This window comes from Nanorana parkeri, unplaced genomic scaffold (assembly GCF_000935625.1).
Source record: "Nanorana parkeri isolate BGI_ZX_2015 unplaced genomic scaffold, ASM93562v1 scaffold180, whole genome shotgun sequence".
NCBI lineage: Eukaryota > Metazoa > Chordata > Amphibia > Anura > Dicroglossidae > Nanorana > Nanorana parkeri.
The window spans coordinates 1,230,338-1,258,164 of record NW_017306448.1 but is presented as its reverse complement, the minus strand read 5'-3'; the positions used below and the strand labels follow the sequence as shown (position 1 = coordinate 1,258,164).

Below are 27,827 nucleotides of genomic sequence, written 5' to 3'. Positions count from 1 at the left end.
GGCAGGAGCTGACCAATACACAGGCGGAGCGGCCGGCGGCTTCTCCAGTGTCCCTGTGCTCCTCGGCTTAGCTCGGCAGGCATGATGATCTCCGCTGTGTGTCGCTGGCTGCTGTTGCTGTGCTCGCTGTCGGTGCTGGGTGTCCGGGCGGGCGGAGGAGGGAAGTATTCCCGGGATAAGAATGAGAACCGGGCGGAGGGTGTGGAGTTTCGCATACAGAAGCTCAACCAGGTCTGGGAGAAAGCGCAGAGGGTGAGTGATGCGCGGTCACGTGACCTCCTTGCATGCCTGCGCTGGGCTGTCTGCGGGAGTCATGTGACTTCTTCCATAGACTGTTGTATACATGGGGACATACAGACCTGGACCAGGGTCATGTGGCATCATCCATAGACTGCTGTGTACATGGGGGACATATAGAACTGGGCCAAGGTCATGTGACCTTCCATACACTGTTATGGCTTTAATACACATGTTGCTGTAATAGGCCGGAGAATTCCTTTTTGACAACAGTCTTCGTATAAAATTATATGTGCATTTAATGAATGTTATGCATGTTATTTTCCTGCAATATCGTCCATTATGTAGACATACAAGAGCCATGAGAATGCTACTGGTTGTTGCCATCTTGCATGTGATGTCAGCTATGGTAGGGAATTGTCTACATAAAGTAGTCGCATTTTCGATCAAGTTCAGAGGCATATTCCATATTTTATTTTTGTTGGTTTTATTTGCTTGCAAAGGAGAAACAATGCACTGAAGCATTTGCGCTGGTGTGCGATAGCATTTGCGCTGGTGTGCGATGTGAACTTGTGGTGCTATAACACAGGAGTAGGCAACCTTGGAACTCCAGCTGTAGGGAAACTACGAATCCCATCATACATTTGCCTCTGGGGGCCATGCCTATGTCTATCGGAGTCTGGCATAGGACTTGTAGTTCTACAATAGCTGGAGGGCTGAGGTTGCCCCTTCCTGCTATAATGCATTGCGGTGCTTCCCTCTTTTTTTTTTTTTCTTTAGCACATGCCAACGCAGCACTTTGGTGGGTACTGAAGGCGAATGACATAAGGAAAATTGCGTTGGGACTGCGTGGGGTGACACTGCCCAGCGGTGCTGGTGTGAATGAGCCCTGAGAGCCTACAAGCTGTAGTTATCAAAGTCCAGCTACTGGTCAGAATAAAAGCCGGGCAGCTGGTAATTTCAGAAGATTGTGTCACCGGTTTACTTTACAAGTCAGGGCAGTGGAATCCAGAAGCTGCCCACAGGTGTATTGTACCGGATGGATCCTCATGGGAGGGTCTGAACACCTTGGCGTTCGAAATATGCGTGTATGACGCGCGTTTTGGGGTGCATGTTTTAACCGCGATTTGCAGCCCTCAAAACGTGCGTCAAACGCGCGTTTACGAGGGCTATCCGGCTGTATCCTAATGGATACGCGCGGAAATACGCCCCAAAGAAGCTCCTGTACTTCTTTGGGCGTAGGGCATTTTTCAGCACGTTCCGACACGCTGAAATACGCCCAAGTGAGAACCATGCCCATAGGAAATAATGGGATTTCACTTGCAGGGCGTTTTACAGCGCGTCGATCAGCGCTGTAAAAACGCCCAGGTGTAAACCCGGCCTTAATAGCTCTAAAATGATTGCTCTCACTCCGACGTTTGCGGCAATATGCAACATGTGCGGCATGTAGGCGCACCTGACGCATATATGCGTGTGTATGTGGGGGGCGCGGACTTAAAATAAATGTTATGCTTCTTTTTTTTTAATGAATCTTTCATTTTTGTATTACTTTTTCTTTTTTTTACACACACAACTTTATTGCTATTACATGGGGGGCTAAGAAGCCCCCCTATGGGATAGCCAATTTACATGACAGGACCTCTTTATGGAGACATCAGGGGTCTCCAAGACCCCTAATGTCACCTAAGGACCTCCAGAGAAGCTGATGAAGCACAGATCGGCTTCATCAGCTTCTCTAGCTGGAGAGTGACACTGAATGCAGGAAGTGATATTATATACATCACTTCCTGCATTCGGGGACTGAGAGGAGATCAAAGGAAGTTCGTATACTGAACTCCCTTTTGATCTCCTGTCACAGAGCCGTGCCGGTCCCGGCCGCATCAGGTACAGCGGATCTGGGGATTGGCAACGGCAGTGACAGCTGCTGATATAAGCGATCGAGCGTCTCTCGAGATGCTCAATCGCTTGACTGTAAAGCTCCCGGCCGGCCGTGTAATTACAACGGCCGGCTGGGAAGCTGCTCGTCGGGCTCCATCGTCCTCTCGTCACTGACGAGCAGACGAGTGGATTTTTCAAGCCCTGTATATATAATTTATTTATTTTTTTAAATAATTGTAATGTAAGCACTCGATTAAATCGATTATGTCGATTAGTTGTTGCAGCCCTAGTAAGCACATGGTGCTTGAATAGCTTCAGCCCGGAAATGACAGCTGCCAGTGGCAAGGTTCCGCAGATGGCAGCTGAATGTAAATACAGCAGGTAGTGGGCGGGTGTAATAGCCAACCTGCTATTGGCCATTTCAAATTGTAATAGCCAATAGCAGGCTGGCTATTGTACCCACCCTCTGCTTGCTGTGCCCTTCTCCCAGCATGGAGGAGAGAGCTAGGGGATCCAACCAACTAATCGATAATGAGAATAGTTAACAACTATTCTCATTATCGATTAGTTGGTTACAGCCCTAGAAAATATTCGTCCATCAATGCTTATGAGCTGCCAGCTGTCAGAATGCCTGAACATAGCCAGCAGCTGATTGGCTGACCACTCTGTTTAGTCAAGATTTTCTGACTGCCTCCTTCATTCAGCTGAACAAGGGATGCCGGCTGAAAGGGTGCTGACAGCAAAACCCACTGTGTGAATTTCAGCTGTTTCATCAAGAACAATGCTGCCCAATTATGGCTCTGTTGCTCATCCATTGAGTGGGCCACCCTAAGACAATCAGTGTGTTACTAGCCCTTTTCCCAGGTGAAAATAGAAAAGAAACCTTAAAAAAAAGAAAACTAATGCAGCCATCAGACTAGAGCTGCAACAACTAATCGATTTATTGAAAAAGTTGTCAACTTTTTCAATCATCGATTTAATCTGCTTCCAATTAGTTGGCCCTGTTCACGGCTCCACACACGCTGCGCGCCGCACCTTCTCCCCACCTCAGGCTCGCCGCTGCCAGACCTGCACACTACACACGCCGTACCTCCGCCTCGCGCTCACCGCCCACATCCACGATCGGCACGGGGAGAAGTAGTAAGGAGGAGCAGGTGTGGGGGGATGACAGGCCCGATCTCAGAAGCAAGTTGCTGGAAGCCTGCTCAGGTAAGCCTGCACTTTCCCACACGTGGTGCTCTATAATGTATTGCTAGGATTTGTATTCCTCTATAGCTGATGGTACATTGTGCTGTATATTATACAGAGGACTACAAATCCCAGCAATACATTATACACTGTATGTATAATGTAATGCTAGGATTTGTTGTATTCCTCTATAGCTGGTGGTATTCAGCATTGCGCTGTATAGGGGACTACAAATCCCAGCAATAGTACATTATACAGCGCAATTCAGAATATCGCCAGCCATAATGTACTATTGCTGGGATTTGTAGTACTCTATATAGGATAGGTAAACTGCAATATACTACCGTTTTTGGGTTTAGATGCACACTTTAAGGATTATAAAAGGAATTAAAATGTATCAACGCTTTGCAGCTGGTACATTGAGCAATCCAGTACACAGTGTAAAGTATTCTTGTGAAATCTCTGCAATAATGAATGTGGTTTGTTGAAATTTGAATGCTCTTAAATGTTGTGTGACCTCATATGGAGATTACTACAGCAGCCTGTGTTCTATTATTAAAAAAACAGCAGTAAAGATGAACATTCAATGAATACATAATTATGTATAGAAAAGACCACTTGGTAGGATGCAGATATATTTAAAAAGGAACTTTTACCTCATCTTTGAAATGACGACAAACACACCTTTTTTAGAAATGTTTTGTAATGACAATCTACAGACACATACCGTATTTGCCGGCGTATAAGACGACTCCCTACTTTTTGTGTTTAAAATTATAGGTTTTGGGCTATACTCGTCGTATAAGACGAGTACAGGCCAAAATAATGTTTAAATGCACCCACCAACCTCCATGGCGGTATTCCTGAGTGTGGCTCGGGGTTAATTTTCAGTACCATAAGCGGTAACCCCGAGCCACACTCGCGATTACAGTCTCTTACCTTGTCCACGATCCCCGCTGTGTCCTCCATCTTCCGGGTTCCGTCCTTTAGCTACATACAGTATACCGGGTTCCGTCCTTCAGCTACATACAGTATACCGCGCTGAGCCTATCACGGCAGGCTTTGTATTCATTAATATAGGCTTTGTATTAATGAATACAAAGCCTGCCGTGATTGGCTCAGCGCGGTATACAGTATGTAGCCGAAGTTACATACAGTATACCCGGCGTATAAGACGACCCCCGATTTTCGGGCGATGTTTTTGGGTCTAAACACCCGTCTTATACGCCGGCAAATACGGTACTTCCAGATAATTGCAGGATTTCTATTCTTTGCACACCTTATTTTTTTTTCTCATTCCTCATTCTTCTCACGGTGGCCATTTTTACTAAGGGCGGATTAATGCATGTCTCTTTACTTCCTGGAACATTGGCACATGTGACTAGGACATGTGACCATGCACATTATCTCAGGGAGGAAACTACCTTTCCCTGAGATCTCATGAGGTTTGCTGCTGTAACCTTCCCGGGATGCAACGCTTGGGCATGTTATATTATTTGTGCCAAAATGCACCAGGAGGTAGAAAAAAAATGTAAGAAAAATATGTTTGTTTAACTAATTAATGTAAAATGAGTTCCTATCAGCATCCTGAGGTGACTTTTAGTGAAAGGTAAAGGTCCGCTTTAACTGAATAAAACCTCTGTGCTGGTTATTTCTGACCCTTGTCTTATGGGCAAAGTACACTAAACCTTGCCAACCACCCCTCCTCTAGTATGGTAACTGGCAGCTTCCACCTCTCTGCAAATGCTTGCTGCTATCCTAATACCCTAAAGGGGGATTTATCAAACCCGGAGCAGACAAAATCTGGAGCCGTTTCCCATGGCAACCAATCAGCTTCTCTCTTCAGTTTGTTCAGTTAAGATTTTAAAATGAAAGATAGAAACTGATTGGTTGCCATGGGCAACGGCTCCAAATTTTGTCTGCTCCAGTTTTGAAAAATTCCCCTCACTGTATTTTAATATTTTATTTTTTAAGAATTTACCTGGTATGCAGTGGTGGTGGTGGGGGAAAGTGAGACTTTTTACACCTCATTGGCTCCATACTTGTTCCCAGGTCAGTACCTCGCTAGATGGTGAGCCCTGTGTAATAACATAATTTTTTTTCTTTTGTAAAGATAATGGGTGGCAATTACACATACACTCATCGGCCACTTTTATTATGTTCATCTTGCTAGTACCGGGTTGGACCCCCTTTTGCTTTCAGAACTGCCTTAATTCTTCATGGCATAGATTCAACAAGGTGCTGTAAACATTCCTCAGAGAGTTTGGTCCACATTGACATGATAGCATCACACAGTTACTGTAGATTTGTTGGCTGCACATCCACGATGTGAATCTCCTGTTCCACCACATCCCAAAAGTGTTCTATTGGACAGTGCTGGGCTACATGTTATGTACATATTATGAACTATGGATCATTTAACCCATTCATATTAGCAGGGTAGAATTGTAAATCTATTGCTGCAGTGTATTCTATATGTAACACATGTACAGTACATATAAAATACACTGCAGCAATAGATTCTTGTTGTTCACACAAAACATCCCACTTAGGCCCAGGCCCTCACTTACTGTTGCCTCGATCGTGGTGCCGAACGATGTGCTGAACGATTTTCCTCACATGTGAGGACGTCGTCATCGCTGAGCTGAAGAGAAGCGTTGTATGACTGCTGCTCCGGTGGGCGGCGCTCTGAGTGGGGTCCTCCAGCCAGTCGCCGGCCACCTAAATTAGGACCCCACCTGGTGCGCCGCCCACCAGAGCAGCAGTGACACGCGTCAAGTGTTTGCAGGGGTGTGGAAATTTTAGAAAAAACTACTTATCCAAGGGCTAAAGCAGGGGTCAAATCTACTTGTCCTTCATGACAATCTACTTGTCCCAATACAAAAAAAAAAAGTTTTAAAAGTTTAAAACTAGGGATCCACCAATACCAGTTTTTGGGTATCGAGTATGAGTACCAATATTTTGCTTTCAGTACTCACCGAGTATCGGTGCTTCCGTTTGCATGGAGCAGGCTTCCCGGGCAATCAGGAAGCCGGGCAGCGGTTAATGAGATGCTACCTGGCTTCCTGACTGCCAGGGAAGCCAACTCCATGTTGTTTGGCCGGCTTGATTGTGAATGGCTGGGAAGCCGGTTTCCCGTCCAATCATCATCGAGCCAGCTTGCTAGCCAATCAGGAAACCTGGCGGAGAGTAATGACCTGATTGGCCGGGAAGATAGCTTGATGCTGATTGGCGGCCAATCAGCAAGGAGCTGGCTTCCTGGCCAATCACCTCACCAATGAGTGCTTGCAATTTGCGAGCAAAATTAAAAATGCATAGGGCAGGAATGCACTGGACAGTACGGGGTAAGGACGCCTGTACTGGCGGAGGGTAAGTACTTTTTGCAGAAAGTTAAGTATAGCTGGCAGGTGGGGGGGGGTCGAAGAGATTTGATCGATCTGATTTCTCAAAATGCCCTGTATCGGTCCCGATACCGATGCTTGCATCGGTATCGGGATATCCCTAAGTGCACTGTAGTCATGAAGGGATGGACATGGTCAGCAACAATACTCAGGTAGGCCGTGGTGTTTAAACGATGCTCAATTGGTACTAAGGGGCCCAAAGTGTGCCAAGAAAATATCCCCCACACCATTACACCACCACCAGTGTGAACCGTTGATACAAGGCAGGATGGATCCATGCTTTCGTGTTGTTTACATCAAATTCTGACCCGGCCATCTGAATATGTAGAATATAGACCAGCCAATCTTCTACAGTATTGTCCAATTTTGGTGAGCCTGTGTGAATTGTAGCCTCCGTTTCCTGTTCTTAGCTGACAGGTGTGGCACCCGGTGTGGTATTCTGCTGCTGTAGCCCATCTGATTCACGGTTCAATGTGTTCAGAGATAGTATTCTGCATACCTCGGTTATACCGAGAGGTTATTTTAGTTACTGTTGCCTTTCTATCATCTCAAACCAGTCTGCCCATTCTCCTCTGACCTCAACAATGCATTTTCATCCACACAACTGCTGCGCACTCAATATTTTCTCTTTTTCGGGCCATTTTCTGTAAACCGAGAGATGGTTGTGCATGAAAATCCCAGTAGATCAGCAGTTTCTGAAATACTCAGACCAGCCCGTCTGGCACCAACAACCATGCCACGTTCAAAGTCACTTAAATCCCCTTTCTTCCCCATTCTGATGCTCAGTTTGAACTTCAGCAAGTTGTCTTCACCACATCTAGATGCCTAAATGCATTGAGTTGCTGCCATGTGATAGCAATTTGTGTTACCAAGCAATTGAACAGGTGTACCTGCTAAAGTGGCCGGTGAGTGTATATCCTCATGGGTAACTTTTTGTCTTTCAGCTCCAGCTTTCTCCTGTAAAACTGGCAGAACTCCACAGTGATGTGAGAATACAAGAAAAGGATGAATTGAACTGGAAAAAGCTGAAGGCTGAAGGACTAGATGACGATGGAGAAAAAGAAGCCAAACTCAGGCGATCACTCAGTGGTGAGTATTCTCTTATAACTTGGCAAACCTGCTTTATGTTCACTTTTAAATGCAATCTGCAGGAAAACTGCTGCCGCACAGCTAAAATGAATATATAGGAGCTCTTTTTCCTGGGGAAGGATTTGCATTTCTGTCCATGTAGTTCTGAAATGTACATAGCCTGGCCACATCTACATGGACATGTGAGGATGAGACGAGAGTAGAGAGATGAGCTCATCAGTCTGTTGTTGCTCCCTTACTGCCAAGTCATAGGCTGGGGCAGGGAGCTGACCATCCTGTAATGCTGAGCTGCAGTAGACCAGGGACAAGTCACCACCTGCCTCTTGTGTGCTGGAGCTCAGTATTTCAGGTTGGTCACCTCGCCCCTAGCCTATGATTAGACCGTAAAGGAGCAGCAACAGTCTGATGAACTAATTTCTCTGCTCTTGTGTCTCGTCCTCACATGTTCATGTAGAAGAGGCCAACTGACCTTCAGAATAAATGGTTTTACAATCAACGGATCTGTATGGGTTCCGTTCCTTTGTTGACCTGCCGTGGGTGCCGAACATATTACATGTCCGTGTCCCTAGTCTCTGGCTGTGAGTGGAGCTCGGTGTTCTTCTGGCTTCCGGTAAATAATGAGCTTGAGCATGGAACGGTTTCTTGCTGCTTTGAGCAAGAGTTGGGACACAATTGTCTGCACAGGCAACATTTTACTTGGTGGAGGGGGGACAGGCATGTATAAGACAAGACTTGTCAGTGGGGTGATGAAGGGGATTGTATAGAGTTGGGGTATCCTGCAGAACAGGAGTAGGCGAATTCCAGCCATCCGGCTGTGGTGAAATTACAGGTCTAGTCATGCGTCTGCCTCAGGGAGTCATGCCTCTGGCTGTCAGTCTTGCAATGCCTATTGGGATTTGAAGTTGCACCACAGCTCGAGGGCTATAGTTTGCCCACCCCTGCTCTAGAAAGTCAAAATAAGACCCCAAAGCCAGTAACATATTTGCTTCTCTGGTATGTGCTTATTTTGATGTCATTCATTGCGTGGCTTGTATACTTCTTTTATTGTTTGTTTATTGTGTACACTTCAATCTTAACACATGAGCGTGTTTCATCTCGTACTTTGTATTTATCAGCAATGAATGCACTCATTCAGTTGTTTTCTCCCCCCTTTGCACAGTAAGTCTTGAAGTCTCTGACATTTTATGTTTCCCATATAGTTATCTTGGCCAAGTATGGACTGGATGGCAAAAAGCAGGCACAGACTGAAGACAGTAACTACATGAAAGATGGCACAGGAAACGATGTGCTGAACGATCCACGTTTGGAGAAGATGTGGAACAAGGTAAAGCATTTGGAGCCATATACAGCTACCAGTTCCATTTAGTAGATTCTTTGTTTTCTCAATTCAGTCAATCAGAAAGACATGTCTACAGACCACGATGTCTACAGACCACGATGTCTACAGACCACGATGTCTACAGACCACGATGTCTACAGACCACGATTCAGTCTATCAGAAAAAGACATGTCTACAGACCACGATTCAGTCTAGAGACATGTCTACAGACCACGATTCAGTCTAGAGACATGTCTACAGACCACGATTCAGTCTAGAGACATGTCTACAGACCACGATTCAGTCTATCAAACTTCACATTGAAGCCAGTAGGTGGCTGCTGCTTGTAGCATATGTCATAAATCCAACTAAGAACCAGGGATAGATTCTGATCCAAAGATAATGGGTGAAGACCTGCTAATTATTCTTTAAAGAGACTCCCCATCTGATCCCATTCAGGACAAAGTGAATCTCCTTTCAACCAAGTTATAGTATGATGAGGACAAAGCAAAAGGAGCGCCTCCATAGTGTAAAATGGATTTATTATGATAAAACACAGAGCTGAAAAGGTACTTCCAAACCAGCTTGTATAAACGAGCAGAAAGCGATATAATCTTAGGAGACCATCAAGATGAATACACGAAAATAGGGTGAGGGAAAGGAAGTGCTAGTACTAAGCCGAAGCCATCTGCACGCTGACCCTCTTTCAGTTGACGCGTTTCTGAAGGCAAACCTCTTTCATCAGAACCTGGCACTCCTTTTGCTTTTGTCCTCATCAGATTTTCGGTTTCCCTTGACTGTGAGGAGCTGCCCCCCTGTATATACCTTTTGGAAGACCATTTTCAGGAGCAGTTACTGTGTTTTGGCACCTGTGATTTTCACATATCTTTTACACAAGTTATAGTATATCTTAAAGAAGATCTCCAGGCAAGGAATAAAGTTACCCTTGCAGTGGGGCTAACCCTGCACTGTGAGGGTTAAGTTCTCGTTTTGTCTAGAGGAGTTGATTTAGGTACCGGTTCCAGTCTCCTCTGGTGGTCAGCGCTCACCTGCTTCTGATGTTGGAATGTCCCTTCATGTCCTCATGTCTAATGCAAGTCAGCAGATCTACATAAGACATTATGACATCAGTGGTCCTTAGACTGCCAGAGCGAAGGGGAGAACATGCTGTGGGGACCAGTCTAGCAGCCTGGAGGATCAGGTAAGTAAAAACTGCTTTAATAGTGTTCTCTAGCCAAAACAAGCACTTAACCTTTGTAGGGCAGGGGTAGCCACACTGCAAGGGTAAGTAGAGGAGGAGGACGATCTCTGGGCAATTAAAATTAAAAAAATCCAAACTTTTTTATTTTGAATAATGTAGGGGAGTGTTAAAACTGCTTATTATGGAGATTTTTCTTCACTTCCTGTCCTGTAGAATCAACAGGAAGTAAGAGGAAGTCTTTTTGAATGTGAAGTAAATCTCCTCTTAGACAGTTGTCATGGGAACAAGTGTCCCCGTTGGAAGATTTCCCTTTTTACTCTTGTTGATGTGGTGGCAGCTCAGAATTATGGCCTTGCTCTCACTTTCATTCCTGGTGACATTGGTGATCAGGACAATTAAAGAACTCCAGGAAAACATTTTCTTAACCCTTGCAGTGGGGCTACCCGCTACACTTAATGCATTGTTAGGTGCTCGTTTGTGTCTAGTGTAAAAAAAAATACCAGATATACTCGCACGCAGCTGGCCTGCTGTCACAGCACTCCCACCAGCCTGTCTCCTCCTCTGCTGCAGCATTGGGATATTCCTCACCCTTCTCACGTTCACACACTGCCTATAGACATAGTCATTTACGGGACCTTAGACCGCTGCAGAGGAGGGAGAGACACTGGAAGGACTGAACAAGCCAGCTCAGAGCACCAGGTGAGTATAACCTTTTTTTTGTAGAACCTAGACACAAATGAGCTCTTAACCCTTGCAGTGTGGGGGTAGCCAGTGTGATGAGGCCTTACTGGAGTGTAGGGCTTCAACTAATGATTATTTTCATAAACGATTAGTTGCCCCATTATTTTTTTTTTGAATAATCGATTAATCAGATCAAAAAAATTAAATAATTACCATCCTTATTTTAAAATAAAATACACAAATGGAATGCTACAAACATAAAGTTTACTTCAGAATAAAAATGCATGCACAAACTTTTTTGCAACTGCACTGGAACGCATGGCATTGCGGTTCGGTGTGTTCCAGTGCAGGCGATCACACTGTGGGTGGGAGGTGCATTTGGGGTGCCGTTGTAATGAATGGCACTGCAGCGCCTCCCGCAGCAGAATTTGCCAGGCCGAAACCAAAAATGACTTTTTTAAAAAAAATTTATGTAAGCACATGGCACTTGAATTGCTTCAGCCAGGGATTGACGGCTACCAGTGGCAAGATTCTGCAGATGGCAGCTGAATGTAATTACAGCAGGTAGTGGGCGGGTGCAATAGCCAGCCTGCTATTGGCCATTTCAAATTGCAATAGCAGGCTGGCTATTGCACCCGCCCACTGCTTGCTGTGCCCTCCTCCCAGCATTGAAGACTGAGCTAGGGGATCCAACCAACTAATCAGTAATGAGAATAGGTGACAACTATTCATTATCGATTAGTTGGTTGCAGTCCTACTGGAGTGCTATCTTACTATACATTAGGCCAGGGTTTGACCAATCATTATGGAATTCAGGAGCCAGTCTGCCCAATCCAGGAGACAGCAGGATTTTTTAGGGGCCAACTCCATTGACAGCAACTAGAGAACACCTCAAAGTGGGGAGCCAGCTGTAATTTTTAAGGCACATTGGCTACCTGGCTCCTGGGATTTGTACAGCCCTGCATTAGACACCATGGAGTAGCCAACCAAAAGGACTTTTCATTGTTCTGGTAAATCAATGGAATGATATTATAGGTTGAAGCACATAGTTATGTATTTGGTTATTGAACATTTGAGATTGAACATTTGAGATAAAACTGCCAATCTAAGTGGATATCTAGCGTTGTCACTGTTTTGATTTGTGCAGGCAAAGACCTCTGGGAAATTCTCAGAAGAAGAGCTGGATAATCTGTGGCGGGAGTTCCTCCATCACAAAGAGAAGACAAATGAGTACAACATTCTACTAGACACTGTCACCAGGATGGAAGGTACAGCGTTTTCTTCCCTCTAACTGAACAGAAGGTCTTGTTGTAACAGAGAATCTGTTAACATAATGAAAGCTCCATTCCTTAAGTGGAAGAGCAGGTCATCTGCACACAGCTTGCTTAACTTTCCCTAGAAGTTCTGTGACCACCCTCTTTGCTTCATTGTGCAAGTAAACGCACGGCTTCACATAGAAAAGCGTTTCAGCTTGTAGTTGCGTCATTGAAGCTGATTGTTTCCTCTGGTTTAGAGCTAGTCAGCTGTGCAGTGCTGAGGAGGCGGTACAGCTACACAAAGCAACAAGAAGTCAAATATCTTCACCCATGTCAAAGGTCTTTATCTATGAAAATTTGGTAGTCATTTAAAATGCATATTCTGCTATGTGGTCACTTTAAAGTGTAACTTCACCTTTTTTGAGGGGGAAAAACTGGGTGATCAGTGTGCATTTGAAGGCTTTTACCAAACTTTGTTGCAGCTTTCTACTTCTTCCTTTTTTTTTTTTCTTCTTTTAAATAGCTGGACTATTTAAAGTCCAGCATGGTGCTGGGTCTTAAAAGAGAACTATGGTGTAACCTTTTTTTTTTATCCCATAGTCCTCCTTAGGGTCACAGGAAGACCTATACTAACGTCCTCCCATGATCCAAAACTCCAGTATATAGCGGGCTTTTGCCCTCTATATGCTGAGAGCGCCGTAGCCTGGACCAATCCTGGCAATACTGTTAAGATCGAGCCCACTGGCTGATTGACTGTGGGCTCTGCCTATCTAGAGGCAGAGCCAGCTATGCCCGCCCCCTGCCCTGTCCGTCCCTCCAGTCAGCACTGGAGGATCTGAGAGGGGAGGGGGCAATCCCTGCGGGGAGCGGTGACTGACAGTCATGGCTCTCTGCAGGGAGATGATCAGGAAGTGAGCACGCGGCGGTATGTTTTCCCTCACTTCACAATCAATAGAGCCGACGTGTGACAGTTTGTGTCACAGGTCGGCTCTAACTATGGGGATGAGTGTAATTCACTCACCTCATAGTTCTCCTTTTAACTCTAGGCTGCCACATATATGCATACAGCTGGCACTGCTGTGTTCTACTGAGAACGTGCTCACGTGGCACCTCCAGCACAGTGACCACACTGTCACCAGCCACTCCCAGTCAGTTTCAGAGATGGGCTCCCAGTCACATGATCACTGTGACAGCCAATTATTGTGATCTGGAAGCCTGTCTCTTGGCGTTAAAGGAGAACTATGGGGAGAGTGAAATGCATGGTTCCTTTAGTTGGAGCCGACTTGTGACACTACAGCTGTTACACTCCAGCTCTATAGCTCAAGAACTAAGCGATCACAAACCACTGATCACTTGGTTCACGATCTTGTCCCTGCAGCCAATTATTGTGATCTGGCCTACCCGACCCGAAGTGTTCTCTTGAGGGTCACAGGGGGACATATACTAGCGTCCTCCTGTGACCCAAACCTCAGTGTATATCGCGAGTTACGGCTCGCTATATACTGAGAGCGGCGCAGCCGGGACGGATCCCGACAATGCTGTCGAGATCCACCCAGCTGCGAGAGTGACAGGCATAGCAAGCTATCTAGAGGCAGAGCCAGGTGTGCCTGCCTCCTCCCGCCGTCCGTTTCTCTAGTCAGCGCTGGAGGGTCAGAGAGGACGGGGGAATCCCTGCGGTCCCTGTGTGTGGTGTAGAGTAGCCTCCACTCATAGCTCCCTCCTGCGATGGACTACAATCTCGCATTTAGTTAGCCAATTTGTATTGAGATTGTAGTCCATCAGAGGAGTGAGCAAACATGCGTCGGGTGCGCCTACGTGTTACATATAGCGAATGTCGGAGTGAGAGCAATAATTCTAGGGCAATTAATCACTGATCACACTAAACTGATGAGTAAAACCGTTTAAAGCATTGCTTTATGAACAATTTTTGGTGTGGTCGTTTTTTGCGGGGTTTTTTTTTTTTTTTTGCGGGCGTGTGTAATTTTAAAGCTTGATATGTTTGGTGTCTATTTACTTGATGTGACCCCGTCTTTTATATTTTACCAAAAATATGGTACATTTCTAAATTTACGGTACTTTTTTCTTTATATAGTAGAAAAAAATAACCTCCCCCAGCGGTGATTAAATACCATCAAAAGAAAGCTCTATCTGTCCCAAATTTTTTTTATCAATTGCAAGGCTAGAGTCCGGTCCTGCTGACTGGTGACATTGTTGACTGACTGGTGAGACACCCTAAAATGTTTCAAGCCGTGTGCATAATTGTATTTTTAAGATTTAACTCCTGAGTTTATTGTCACTGTAACAGATTTGCTTTACTTAGATGGTAACACAAACAAAACAAGGAGAGATCATGTGAAAGCCCCTTGAGTGTGATTTAACCTTGTGGTGGTTTTTATCCTCCCTTCAATCACTAGTATTGGCCCGGACACCTTGTGCGAGTCTTTCCATTATACTGTTTAATTAATCTCCTCAGCTCACTGTCTCAGATTTGAAGATTGCCTTTGAAATAAGCGTACAGTTGCTGCAGAGATCACCTTTGTTTGTTGGCCTTATGTATTGGACAGCGTCTTGGAGAATTGTCAATACAAAGGCGATTAAGAGCAGGACGGAAAGCTTTCACAGCGCTCCGGGCACCACAGTACACTCAGGAAAAGTAGATCGTTTTTCTTGGTGTTTGCTGGAGGATTTCAGGGAAATTACAGTCGCCCTTTCCAGGGTGAGGTGCAGGTGATGATGACAAAGTAAAGGTCTGAAAGGGGTTCTGGATAAGCCGCTGGCAAATGCATCGTTCCAAGCTAATCTCTAACCTTAACTGACATTTGTTTTATAGAGAAATGGATAACAAAAAGCAACACGAGACATCTAAACAAATTGCGTAGCTCTCATGTCAGGACAATAGATTTTTTTTTCCTTTTTTTTTTTCTCCTTCTTTCAGCTCTCAACGTGCCTCAGTACTGTAATAATACATACTGTAATTATCAGGGCTTGAAAAATTTGGCGGTGTCTCACCAGTCAGTCAAAAATTTCACCAGTCAGCATGACCGGACTATAGCCTTGCAATATATGTTAAAATTTTTTGGGGACAGATAGAGCTTTGTTTTGTGACCCCACGTGGGGTTATTTTTTTAAACTATATAATGAAAAAAGTACCATAAATGTAAAAAAAAAAAAAAAAGTTTCCCTATGTTATAAAACATTTATTCTTACCCATATTTTTAGTACAACATAAAAATCGGGGTCACGTCGGGTAAATAGACACCAAACATGTCAAGCCTTAAAATTGCGTGCGCCCCCACGCAAAATCGCAAAAAACGCCCATACGCGACAATTAAAATGCTTTTACTGCTCATCAGTTTAGTGTTATCAGTGATTAATGGCTCTAGAATTATTGCTCTCACTCACATTTGCGGCGATATGTAACATGCGTGGCACAATAGGCGCAATCGTCGTTTTCGCACGTAGGCGCACCCGACGCATATCTACGTGTGTATGTGGGTGGCGGGGACTTAAAAATGTTTTTTCTTTTTTAATTTTTTTAATGCTTTTTTATTTCTCTATAATTCTTTCATTTTTATATACATTTTTTTTTCTTTAACACACAATTGGAAGCTGCTCGTCGGGCTCCACCGTCCACTCGTCACAGACGAGTGGACGAGTGGATTTTTCGAGCCCTGGTAATTATGAATTCTATGGTTTGAAGGATCAGGACATAATAATTATCATTAGAATTAGATAAATACAACCTCAGATGAACAACTCATGACATATTACACTGTGTTTTCTTTCCTGTTCCCAAAATGGAGAAGTCATGGGTGAAAAACAAAGTACACCTTTATGATTCTGTAGCGCTCACCCCCGAAGGAGCTGCTGGAATATGCCCGGTTCGCCTCTAGTGTGTCTAGGTATGATCTTCAGCTGCCCAACCATTAGCATTTACCGCCCTTCTTCTAGTGCCCACAATAGCTGATGTCCGCTCCAGTAGTACAATGCTGAATAACTTTTATTGAACATCTTCACTGGCGAGAGAGGGTATAGGGATGCTAGACTTCCAGGGTGTCACAGACATAGACTCCAGACTTGCTAGACCTGGTTAACATTTCAGTGTAGATCCACTTGGGAGACAGTGGCTAGCAACTGAAGTAGCAGATGAGCAAGGATGAAGACAGATCCTCTACAGGAGAGACACCGGCCATGCCCCTGAAGTCCCTTAAAGTGACATTAAACCCTCAGATTTTTTAACATAAACCAATACTGTAATGTTTGCCTTACTGTAATCCATGGTTGTTTCCCTTCTCTTTTGCTGCTCTTCCTTTTAAATCATCATGTCTTCTCATGCTTGGGGAGAACGTCCCTTTTCAGCTCAGGGCCTCTTCCTGTAGTGCTGGCTCAGGTTACAAGCCTATACAAACGTCTACACAGACACCGTGTATCCATTCCTGAGACAAGGCAGTCTGCTGCAAAACAGAAGTTCTGCAGAGCATGAGAACAGATACAGATTTAAAAGGAAGAGCAGCAAAGAGAAGGGAAACAACCATGGATTACAGTAAGGCGCACATTACACTATTGTTTTATGTTAAAAAATCTGAGGGTTTAATGTCACTTTAAGTTCCAGGAAACTTCAAGAGCCATCTTTGGTCCTGGGTCTCTTCCTCTGACAGCAACACAGGCATCCTCCATGTTTGAAGGCCTCAGGGAAACATTTCCCTCGCACCCACCCCTAATCCATGGCTGCTCCCAACTGGTCTCAGAACATGGCAAATCCCTCCAGTATATGTACCCTATCCCCAGCATGTACCACTGGTTGAGAGAAACAGTAATTGGCTGCTGTGCTGTACATACACTATAGTGCCTCTCGTTGGCTGTCCCACAATATGACAAGCTCGCACTCCGCCCAGGGGGGTACAGGCAATGCCAGACACCTGGAATTAACCAGACAAATGCCACTATAAACCAGCCAGGCTGACTACAGCCCTGGAAATCACTAAATGTCTAGTAGCCATATCACAGAAGGTGATGGGGGCTACAATTCAATAGCTTGTAGAGCCACCTTTTAGCAGCAATAACTTGAAGCAATTGTTTTCTGTCTTTCACATTGTGGTGGAGGAATTTTGATCCACTCTTCTTTACAACATTGCTTCAGTTCATTGAGGTTTGCAGACATTTGTTTATGCACAGCTTTCAAGGTCCCACCACACCATTTAATCAGATTGAGGTCTGGACTTTGATTGGGCCAGTGCAACACCTTGAATCTTTTTGTATTCAGCCATTCTCTTGTAGATTTGCTGGTGTGCTTGGGATCATTGTCCTGTTGCATGGCCCAATTTCGGCCAAGCTGATGAGCTTTGCTATCAGACAGATGGCCTCACATTTGACTCTAGAATACTTTTGATATACAGAGGAGTTCATAGTTGACTCAGTGACTACAAAGTGCCCAGGTCCTCTGGCTGTAAAACAAGTCAAAATCATCTCATGAGCTGGTACGAGGTGTTTGTGCTGATATGCTGTGTGTGGTTTTCACCAAACGTGGCGCTGTGCATTATGGCCAAACATCTCCACGTTGGTCTCGTCTGTCCAAAGGACATTGTTCCAGAAGTCTTGTGGTTTGTTGAGATGCAACTTTGCAAACCTAAGCCGTGCCGCCATGTTTTTGTTTTTAGAGATAAGAGGCTTTCTCCTGGCAACCCTCCCAAACAAACCATTCTTGTTCAGTCTTTTTTCTAATTTTACTGTCATGAACTTTAACATTTACTATGCTAACTGAGGCCTGTAGAGTCGGAGATGTAACCATGGGATTTTTTGCAATTTCTCTGATCATTGCACTGTTGAATTTGCTGGGACGTCCAATCCTGGGAAGATTGGCAACTGTCTTGAATTGTTTTCCAATTCTTGTGAATAACCTTCCTCACTGTAGAATGATGGACTTTAAATGGGCTTGGGCGTGTTCGCAGCTACACGTGCCGAGCCCACCAGGAAGCTGACAGCGCCAATTACAGGTACTGAGACATTATCCCGATCTCTGCAGCTGCGGACCGGGATAATGTCTCAGTACCTGTAATTGGCGCTGTCAGCTTCCTGGCGGGCTCGGCACGTGGAGCTGCGAACATGCCCAAGCCCATCACTATTCAGTAATCATTTCAGAAAGCTATTTAGATATAGGGAACCTAAAAGTGCTTGTGGGTTTAGATGGGCCTTATTGGCATCTGAATTTTGCATATATTTCCAGACCTGACAAAGTAAAGCACACAGACTGATGGGTTTTATATTTTGGAGTGTGGGTTTAAGGCTTGCTCCATTGCTATTTGCATGTTGCCATATCAGCGCCAGAGGGATCAAGTGGTAAGTCCAACACATTTTTGTGTTTATAGGTAAGTGCTAGGGTATCAGATCACCTCAACTTTTTGCATTTTTCAAGGCTTGTAAACGTTTGAGATCACTACAGTCAATGCATCATAAAAAAAATATGACTTCTTTTTTTATTTCTTGATCTCAGCTATGACTGAGGAGGACAACACTTAACTTTTTACATGCAGAAAAGCAACCTGTTACAAATGGGGCAGTTTACATGGAACATACTGTTAAAAAATACACAGATCGGCAATAAGATTATGACCACCTGCCTAACATTGAGTAGGTTCCCGTTTTGCCTCCAAAACAGCCCTAACCCATCGAGGCACGGATTTCACTAGACCAGGGGTAGGCAACCTTGGCTCTCCAGCTGAGCTGAAACTACAAATCCCATAAGGCATTGCAAGCCACAGACATGACTCCCAGAGGCAGAGCCATGATGTGATTTGTAGTTTCAGCACAGCTGGAGAGCCAAGGTTGCCTCCCCCTGCACCAGACCCCTGAAGGTATGCTGTGGTATCTGGCACCAAGCCATTTAAGCTAAATTAGCTCTTCTATTGGATCTGAATACATGCGCCAGCCTCCGTAACCCACATGCATCATTGAGCCTTGGCCGGCGATGACACTGTCGCAGGTTCATTGGTTTTCCTTCCTTGGACCACTTTTAGCAGATCCTGACCCCCAAGCATCTAGCCGTCACAATTTGGCCCTTGTAAAAAATTGTTTAAAATCTTACACTTGCCCATTTTTCAACTTCCGGGACAAAATGTTCACTTGCTGACTAATATATCCCACCCAATTCCAGGTGACATTGTAACCAGATAATTTGTGATATTCACTTCTCCTCTGTGTTTGTGGCGTGATGGCTGGGGGTTTTTTTTTTGGGGGGGGGAGGGATGGGGTTGAGATAACTAGGCTCTCTTTCGGTAATGTTTTGCAAAACAAAAATTCTATTTATTTTTGTCTATGAAATCTGGAGATAAAGTGTGTGCGTGTGTGTTTTGACCAGTGTTAGTTTATTACAGAAAAAAAATATATATTGTTGCACACATTTTCATTTACAATTTGACCCATTTAAAATGTTTCTGGTACAAAGCATGGCAATGTTATTTGCAAATGGGGGGGGACATTTTTTTTTTTTTTTTTTTCTTCAATTGGGTCCTTTTTTTTTGGGGGGGCAAGGCTGAAGGTAGAAAAGTGAAGATTAAAAAAAAAAAAAAAGTGAAACAATATTAAAGTTAAAACAAACCTGAAAAACAGGTAAGTTAGGAGTAATCAAAGGGTTAAATATCTTTTATTTAAAAAAAAGCAAGGTTTCTTTAAGTGATGAAAGGTGACACTTTGATGCATTCCATCTTCAGGTGTAATTTTTTGCATTTTCACAGTCTAATGCAAAGCAATCACAGGTAGTGGGCAGGAGGGTTAGGGGAAGGAGAGCTGCATCCTAAAAAGATGTTGATGTTTTTTTTAGAACATATCAAGTTTAAAATCCTGACGTGGTTAATGTGATGGGCAGCCTCACTGACTAAAAAGAATGCAGGAGGGACATGGCCAATTCTCTTATTATTATAGTTTTGCCTTTTTTTTATCTCTTAAATTTGCTGATCATTTTGAAATGTGTTTTTTACTCTACAGGTGAAACTCGAAAAATTAGAATATCGTGCAAAAGTTCACTTATTTCACTAATGTAACCGTCTACCAGGAGATTTTGGAGCACTTCATGCTTTCTTCCGCAGACGAGCTCTATGGGGATGCTGACTTCATTTTCCAGCAGGACTTGGCACCTGCCCACACTGCCAAAAACTTTCTGAGATTGTGGATCTGGGTTTTCATGAGCTGTAAGCCATAATCATCACAATTATGACAAATCACGGCTTGAATTATCTTGCTTTGCATGTAATGAGTCTATCTCATATATTAGTTTCACCTTTTGCATTAGTGAAATAAATGAACTTTTGCACGATATTCTAATTATTCGAGTTTCACCTGTAGGTGTTCTCTGCTAATGTATTTTTTTTTTCATTATGTGTTCAGTTTGTATTGTCCAGGTGATGACTGCTTACTTTGTCATCTTTAATAATCCAAAATGCTAAATGTAATGAGAGATCAGGCTGAATGTATTGTAAAGTAATTTTTTTTCTTATTAACAGAGGTTCACAAAAATGTAATCAGTCCAGATGAACACGAGCTAAAAACAGACTTCTTGCACAGCAAACATGGGGATCTTAAAGAGAAACTCCACAGCATCAACCATGGATATGAGCGTCTGCGGAAACTGAGCCATGAAGGATATGCTGGTGGTAGAGGTACGTCCCTGTGCATCATACCGAGCCTCTTGCAGAAGCACTTCTGAAGGGATAACTTTTTCTTTTGCCTGTCACGGACCGAGAGCCCGACAGTGTCAGGAGAGAGTGTCAGTGTCGGGTGAACGTCCCCTCCTCTCTCTGCTGGCGTCCATAACCAAGATGGCCGGGGGCAGGCGTCAAAAAGACCACCGCGCATGCGCAATGACGTCATCGCACGCGCGGCAACATCACACGCGTGTGTGATGACATCACGACGAGGTGTCACCCGGTCCCTGCCCCCGGGTGACACCCAGCCTCGGGACGCCCCTGTGCAGAACCACCTCTTAATCTCCCCTATTGGGGCATGCAAAATCTAAAGAGCCCAGATTGATGTACAAAGCATCCAGGTATCATCAAAATGTAATGCATAACAGGACCAGGACCCGTACAACCCCCTTAAGGGGGCTTTAACCCTTCTCTATGCTATAGAAAAAGAAAAAAAATTGTACTAGCTCCAGTAGCCTCTAAAAATGCCAATATGATGCAATACCTCTTCTGAAGACATGTCCTGTTCTCAGCAATATTATCTGCAACCTATGCGGTTCTGTTGTAAAATGTGCTCCCAGCTGCCAGAAGTCAGATTGCTAAGTTAAAATAGTAGTCAAGTCAAACTTCTTTTGGGGGGGGGGGCATTGCTTCTCTTTTGGGTCACAGGAAAGTCTAGCAGACTCCAGGAACAGACTGATCAGCAGTCACATGACGAGTCATCTCTCAGCCTTCGAGCCAGCATGGGGCAGCTGCAGTGTCCCACACCGGATTTAAATATTTGGAAGACTGTTTAACTCTCCCCTTACTTCCCCTTTTAAAAGCAGAGCAGGTGTCTTGTCTCTAAAGAGTGCACCCTATTGATGGTCAGGAACTGCTTGTTTATAGCAACGATAGATGCAAACGTATGGTCAGCCTGCTGCTGGAAGCAGGACTATCCTCAGAAAAGGTGACCATCACATTGCCATGTTTTTCATAGAGAGAATCCAAATGTGTAGTGTCCAACGAAAGTGCTATTCCACTTTACCACTAGTGTGTCTGTGTTCGTTTTACTAAAGTGAAAAAAATCAAGCTCTTGGTATTGTTCTTTGCAGTCAGTGCCCGCCTTTTACATAAAAGGGATCAGGTAGCTGTAGAGCAGCTGAAAATGGTTACGTCTTTATATTTTACAGAAAGATTGGTTATTATACTGTGTGTGCTAAAATGTTATTTTGGTGTATTCTTTTTCCTAACCACAAATATCGTTTTGACACCTTTTTACGCAATTTCCATGCAACATGAAATAAAAAATTGCAACTGGCATATTATTAGAATTATTTGTATTTATTTTTTATTCCAGGGCTTCTGCTTTTCAGATTTTATATTTATATTTATATATATATATACATTCTCTATTTCTGTTTTAAGCAGTTTTCTAGCCAAAAATTCTGATTTTAATGTGTGAGCAAAAATGTAAATATTTGTCCAGTAGCAAAGTGGTTAGCGTATTTCCACTTTTCCAGCTAAATTAGACACCACCTACTTTATATGTGTTATATGATCTCATTCACATAGCATACCTTACAAAAAAAAATTGCTGCTTACCTTATTACTTGCTGAAAAAAGCATGCCTAGCATTACCCTTGTAATCCTAAAGTGACACTGAACTCAGAAGTTAAATCTTAAAAAATGCATTCAAGTCCCTTTTTAATTATTAAAAAAATGTATTATTTGTGTATCACTCTGTAGATCTTCAAATCATCTCTGAATTAGTGCGACACTGTCCTTCCTTCTGGAGGGTGGCTACTTTTGTTCTCCATGGTCCCTGTGTGTGTTGTAAAGTAGTCACCGCTCCAAGCTCACTCCTATGATGGACTACAGTCTCACCAATGGTTTACTAATTTGTATTGAGATTGTAGTCCATCACAGGAGTGAGCTTGGAGCAGTGACTACTTTACAACACACACAGGGACCATGGGGAACAAAAGCAGTCACCCTCTAGAAGGAAGGACAGTGTCAGCACCAATTCAGATAGATGGTTTGAGGCTCTACAGCCGAGGGATAAACAAATTACATTTTTGTTAATAGTTGAGGTACTTCAATGTATTTTTCAAATATAACTCCAGAGTTTAGTGCCACTTTAAGGAGTGGGCTATGTAGTTATGTTTTGCCATAATTAACCCTGTCTGTACTATGCTGGCAGATTTCAGTATCCGTTGCAAGCTGTTAAAAAGTGTTAAAAATCTTCAGACCTGGGTGGTACATTGTATGTTAATGTCCCTCAAGTCTGTCCTTTTATTTCCACATTGCCATCTATTCTAAGCAATAGAAGCTGCATATAGAATCCTATGTATAATCCTGCTCCAGATAAACAACTAGAAAGGTAGGAAATGTTTTATTTTCCATTATGCTGTGTTAATGAAGACGCATAACAAACATATAGTGGAGTGTTCCTCTTAACTGCAGTTGGAAATACACCATTTATAGCTGATTTTAGGTATATGTAATTAAGCAAGCCAGGATAACCTACTCCGTAGAGTTTTTTCTTTCTCAGTTATGAATTGTAAGAGCAAAAATACTTGCGTCATTAATATTCACAGTTTGTATTACATGTTTGTTACAGATTTTACTGAGCCTCGTGTCAATGATTTATGGGATATGGCAAAGAGCGCAAATTTTTCTGATAATGAATTAGAATCATTTAAGGTAAGGAATAAAACCGATAAAGTCTTCAGAGTCACCGGGTCCTGCAGGTCATTTAGTCTGACTGTCAACAGTTGTCTTTTTTTTATTTTTGATGGAAGACATTTCCACTGGGGACACAGTCAGTTTATGCGCTCACTGTTAAGTAGAGATAGCCCTCAGTTATCCTCCCTGAGGATTGACTCTATGACACTTATATGAAGTTTGATGTTCTCTACAATGCTGCAAGATGGATTGATTGTTTAGTTTTTTCCATCTGATAAATGGGTTGAAATTTAACTCCAGGGAAAGTGTGTGTGCTTGTGTGTCCATCTATTTCAGTGCAAACATTCCCTGACATTTTGCTCTTCCTTTGAATTGATGACCATGCTGAAATATGGGCACTCAATATATCCACAGCATTGGCACCCAACATGCATCTGATCCGGTCATAGACCATTGCTCTACAGACTCAAAAGCCCAGCTCCATTGTAGTGCAAATCTGTTGGTCATTACCACAACTGTGTCTTCCATATTTGCAGCACCACTCTTCAGAGCTGTACATAACTCTGGTACCTGCACTTCACTAGAACTGGCCATGATGCTAATAGTATTTTTCTACTTTTTTGGGGGGTATTTTTCTTTCATAGCAGCACATTTACATCATGGAAACAGATGACAATAAAACAGTGGCACAATTGTTTTTTAACAGCTGTCCACAGACCAGACCGTTTTATGCAACCACATTTTAAGAAGAGCCCAGAGATCTACTTTACATTTACGTAGGACTTTATCCCTTTCCTTTCCCTAGTGTGGCTCAGTAGAAGTGTTACTATCAATATATTGACCATACATCTATATCCTAGGGGCTTGTTGGTAATGCATCGACCGCGTCTTTCACAATTTCCTCTCTCTCCTAAAGGAGGAACTAAAACACTTTGAAACCAAGGTTGAAAAACACCAACATTACCAGAAGCAACTCGAAATCTCACATGAGAAGCTGAAACATGTTGTGGAAAACGGCGACAAGGAACACATCAAGAAGAGCAAAGAGAAACATAATGCCCTCACGGAGAAGATAAAGGAGATGGGCTACAAGGTGAGCATGTGTAGCAGTTGTTTTACTGAAGAGTGGAGAGACGTTTGAGTGGAGACAGGGCTTCGTCTGTTTGACTTGCTCATCCTGCCAACCTGTCGCAAGAAAAATAGAAAGGAAGCCATTGCTGACCTTCAGAAAATGCTATTCTGTTTCTTCTGCACTCAGAGCCAAGGACCACATATAGAGATGAGACGTTCTGACTTCACCTACATTGCGTTTATTCTGAGTCAGGTATTTGAAAGTAGTGAGAGCATTGGCAGATGCACTACTCACATTTTCAGAAAAGATGAGCAATAGCAGTTCATGTATCCCTCATTAATAGGAACATGTGGCATGAACAGACAAGTATGAATGAGTCCTAAACAAGAAAACCTCTATGTAGTGTTGCTTCTAAAATGGCCTCAAAACGTAGCCACAATCATCAAAGTATAACTAAAGCCAAAATGTTTTTTTTAGATAGAGAAGGGGTAAAAACACTGCCAGGGTTTTTTTTTTCTTCTTTTTTTACATCGGTAGACTCAACAGGGAGTGAGAGGATAATTGTTCCATGTACGCGAAATACCCGCTTAAACAGTTGCCATGGAAACAGGTGTGCCCGTTGGACGATTTCCCTTCTATTCCTGTTCTGGTGGCAAATTTTGAACTTGCTTTTATTTCTGATGAGAGTGGTGATGAGGACAAATTAACCTTGACAGACAGGAATATAAACCTGATCGTTGTTCTAACCCCTCACCACTCGATCAAAAACAAACAAAAAAAAGTTTCCTTTTAGTTATACTTTAGGGAAAGCAGAGACCCTGTTAAAACCTTCAAACAAATTGAGCAGAGCTACTGAAATGAAACAAAGTACTTTCTGCCATGAACTTTGATGATGAATTGCTCCTCAGTGCCTACAACTAAGGGCTCATGCACATGGACCTAAATACAGGGGTATGGGCACACAGCATAAATTCGCCTGTATTTGTGGCGCACAGCAGCCCCAGCTGCTGCGTTTTTGCGCCTAATAGGATTGTGTTAACGTAATACACTGTAGGTGGGTATACAGGTGTTCTGGCATTAAGACGCACATGTGTCTGGGCTTAAGTTCCGAAACATGAAACTTCCAAGTTGGGACTCCGGATGGTGCAAATACAGGTGTATTTTACACTGTACGCCTTTATATACATCCATGTGCATGAGCCCTAAAAGGTACAGTGACGGTATATTTACTGCTTGTTCTAAATATTTCAATGCCAATAGCCTGATCAGTTCTAGTGTAATCCCCCTTATCTATGCTGGTGGTCAAGAAGTGGGGTGGTTTTTTTGTTTTGTGTTTTTTGTTCTTTTGTATAGGACCTTCCACCCTTTCATGTATGGAGTAATCCTAATATATTTATCAAAAGTTAATGGTGGGAATAATTTTACTGACTCCTTCTCCCTGAAGAGTTTTTATTGTCTTAGGAACGGAGACCTGGTAGAGTACAAAACCTGTATTCAGCAGCAGTAAAACGTTCTTCAACCCCTGACATTTGATGTGTTGAAGGGGCTTGAATTGTTAATGTGCCATATTGACTGTGTCACAAATGTGATGCTGCTCAGTTCTACCTTTCTGCTGCTCGCCTGCCTACGTTCCTGTAATTCCACACTCTGCACACTGATTATACTTTTATCACTGTTCTAATTCTGACTTTTGGGTCAGTTGGGAAGACCAGTCTCTAAATACTCTATGATGAAGTAGTTACATGTGTAAGAGCTCTTGTATCGACTAATGCAATTTTTACCAAGAAATCTTCTTTGACATTATGGAGACACAGTAGGAGCAGTTATCCTGCTTCATCTTTTCTTCCTAATGACCATCCAACGATTGGGCTACATAGCGCTAAGCAGTGACTTTTTGCTGCAAGCTCCCTGTGGCAGATTTCCTATGGAGACAAATTGCTATCACCATTTTCTGTATGCTACCGGTTTAAAAATGTACTTGACAAGGTGTACGCCTGTTTGAAGGGCAATCACGGTGATAAATTTTATCTCTTGAAGATACAAAAATGTCAGACATGTTCCTAGACATACGCCGTGGTTATCGTATATTGAAGCATTAAATAGCTTGAAATCAGACTTGCAGTGGAAGGGCACCAGATTCACTCTGTGTCTGCAATATGCTCTCCCCTGGCTAGAGCATGTTTGACTTGTATTCCAAGATAAGAACAGGGAAGGCTAAAATGGTCCTTTTGACATGACACCAGAATTGTGCACAGGACACAGGGCAGCTCTGAATTTCTGATGGAACCAAGTTTTTGTTTTTTTGGGGGTTTTTTTTTGCAGGTATAAACAGATATAACAAAACCTTTTAGTGGTACATTTAAAAGACCAAAAGGGAGCACAGAGGGGAAGTTTATTGCTTGCATTTGCATACATTATACATACAAGGAGGTGCTGCAATACACCACACCAATGATTCCCTAAGTCTAACATAAAAACAGAAAATCTTACTGTGACGGTTCTCTTCGACCATGCAGTGAAATATGTGAGAAGATATGTAGGGCAGGTCTTCTTCAGAGAAAATGCAGAGTAGTAATGCAAAAGGCAGTGGGCCCAGCACCAAAGTTGACAGGTGCCTGCCCATCGTCCTAAGGAAGACATCTACCAATGTATACCTAGCCTGGATCTCGGTATCGGGGCAAGAAGAAAACTTTCCCCACCTATAAAGATAAGCTGACAGTTTACCTTGTCTTCTTGTTCTTAAAGTAGAATGTATTAGACTAAACTTCACTTGATGGGCATGTATTTATCAGCCTTGTAAACATAACTGTACTTTTTATGTATTTTTCATTTAGGTTAAAAAACATCTTCAGGACTTGTCCAGCCGCATCTCCAAGAGTGGCCTCTCGCACAATGAACTCTGAAGTAAATGACTTTGTAAGATGCAGACATTTCAATGTTTCATCAACATGGTACCAAGTGGCTTGTCCTGCTGCTTTCAAAAGCGCCTCATTTCATCGGTCTACCGGCAAGTGAATGCGTTCATCGCTCTACATTGTGACAGCTATTTAGTTATTCAACGGTTCTCCTACCACTTACATTTTCAGGAAAACAAAATAATTCTTTAAATCAACTAGAACCTAGAAAAGTAGTTTCTTAAAAGGTTTACTGTTAACTTCCTATAT

At 43.2% G+C, this 27,827-nt stretch overlaps 1 protein-coding gene across 1 annotated transcript; it reads left to right on the top strand.

The window, feature by feature from the left end:
* Positions 1-27,581, top strand: LRPAP1 (LDL receptor related protein associated protein 1). Its single transcript, XM_018554964.1, has 8 exons — positions 1-252; positions 7,649-7,793; positions 8,993-9,117; positions 12,141-12,261; positions 20,745-20,900; positions 23,527-23,609; positions 24,508-24,684; positions 27,498-27,581. The coding sequence occupies exons 1-8, from the start codon at positions 82-84 to the stop codon at positions 27,564-27,566; spliced, it is 1,047 nt and encodes a 348-aa protein (XP_018410466.1). The 5' UTR covers positions 1-81; the 3' UTR covers positions 27,567-27,581.
* The last annotated feature ends 246 nt before the right edge of the window (positions 27,582-27,827 follow it).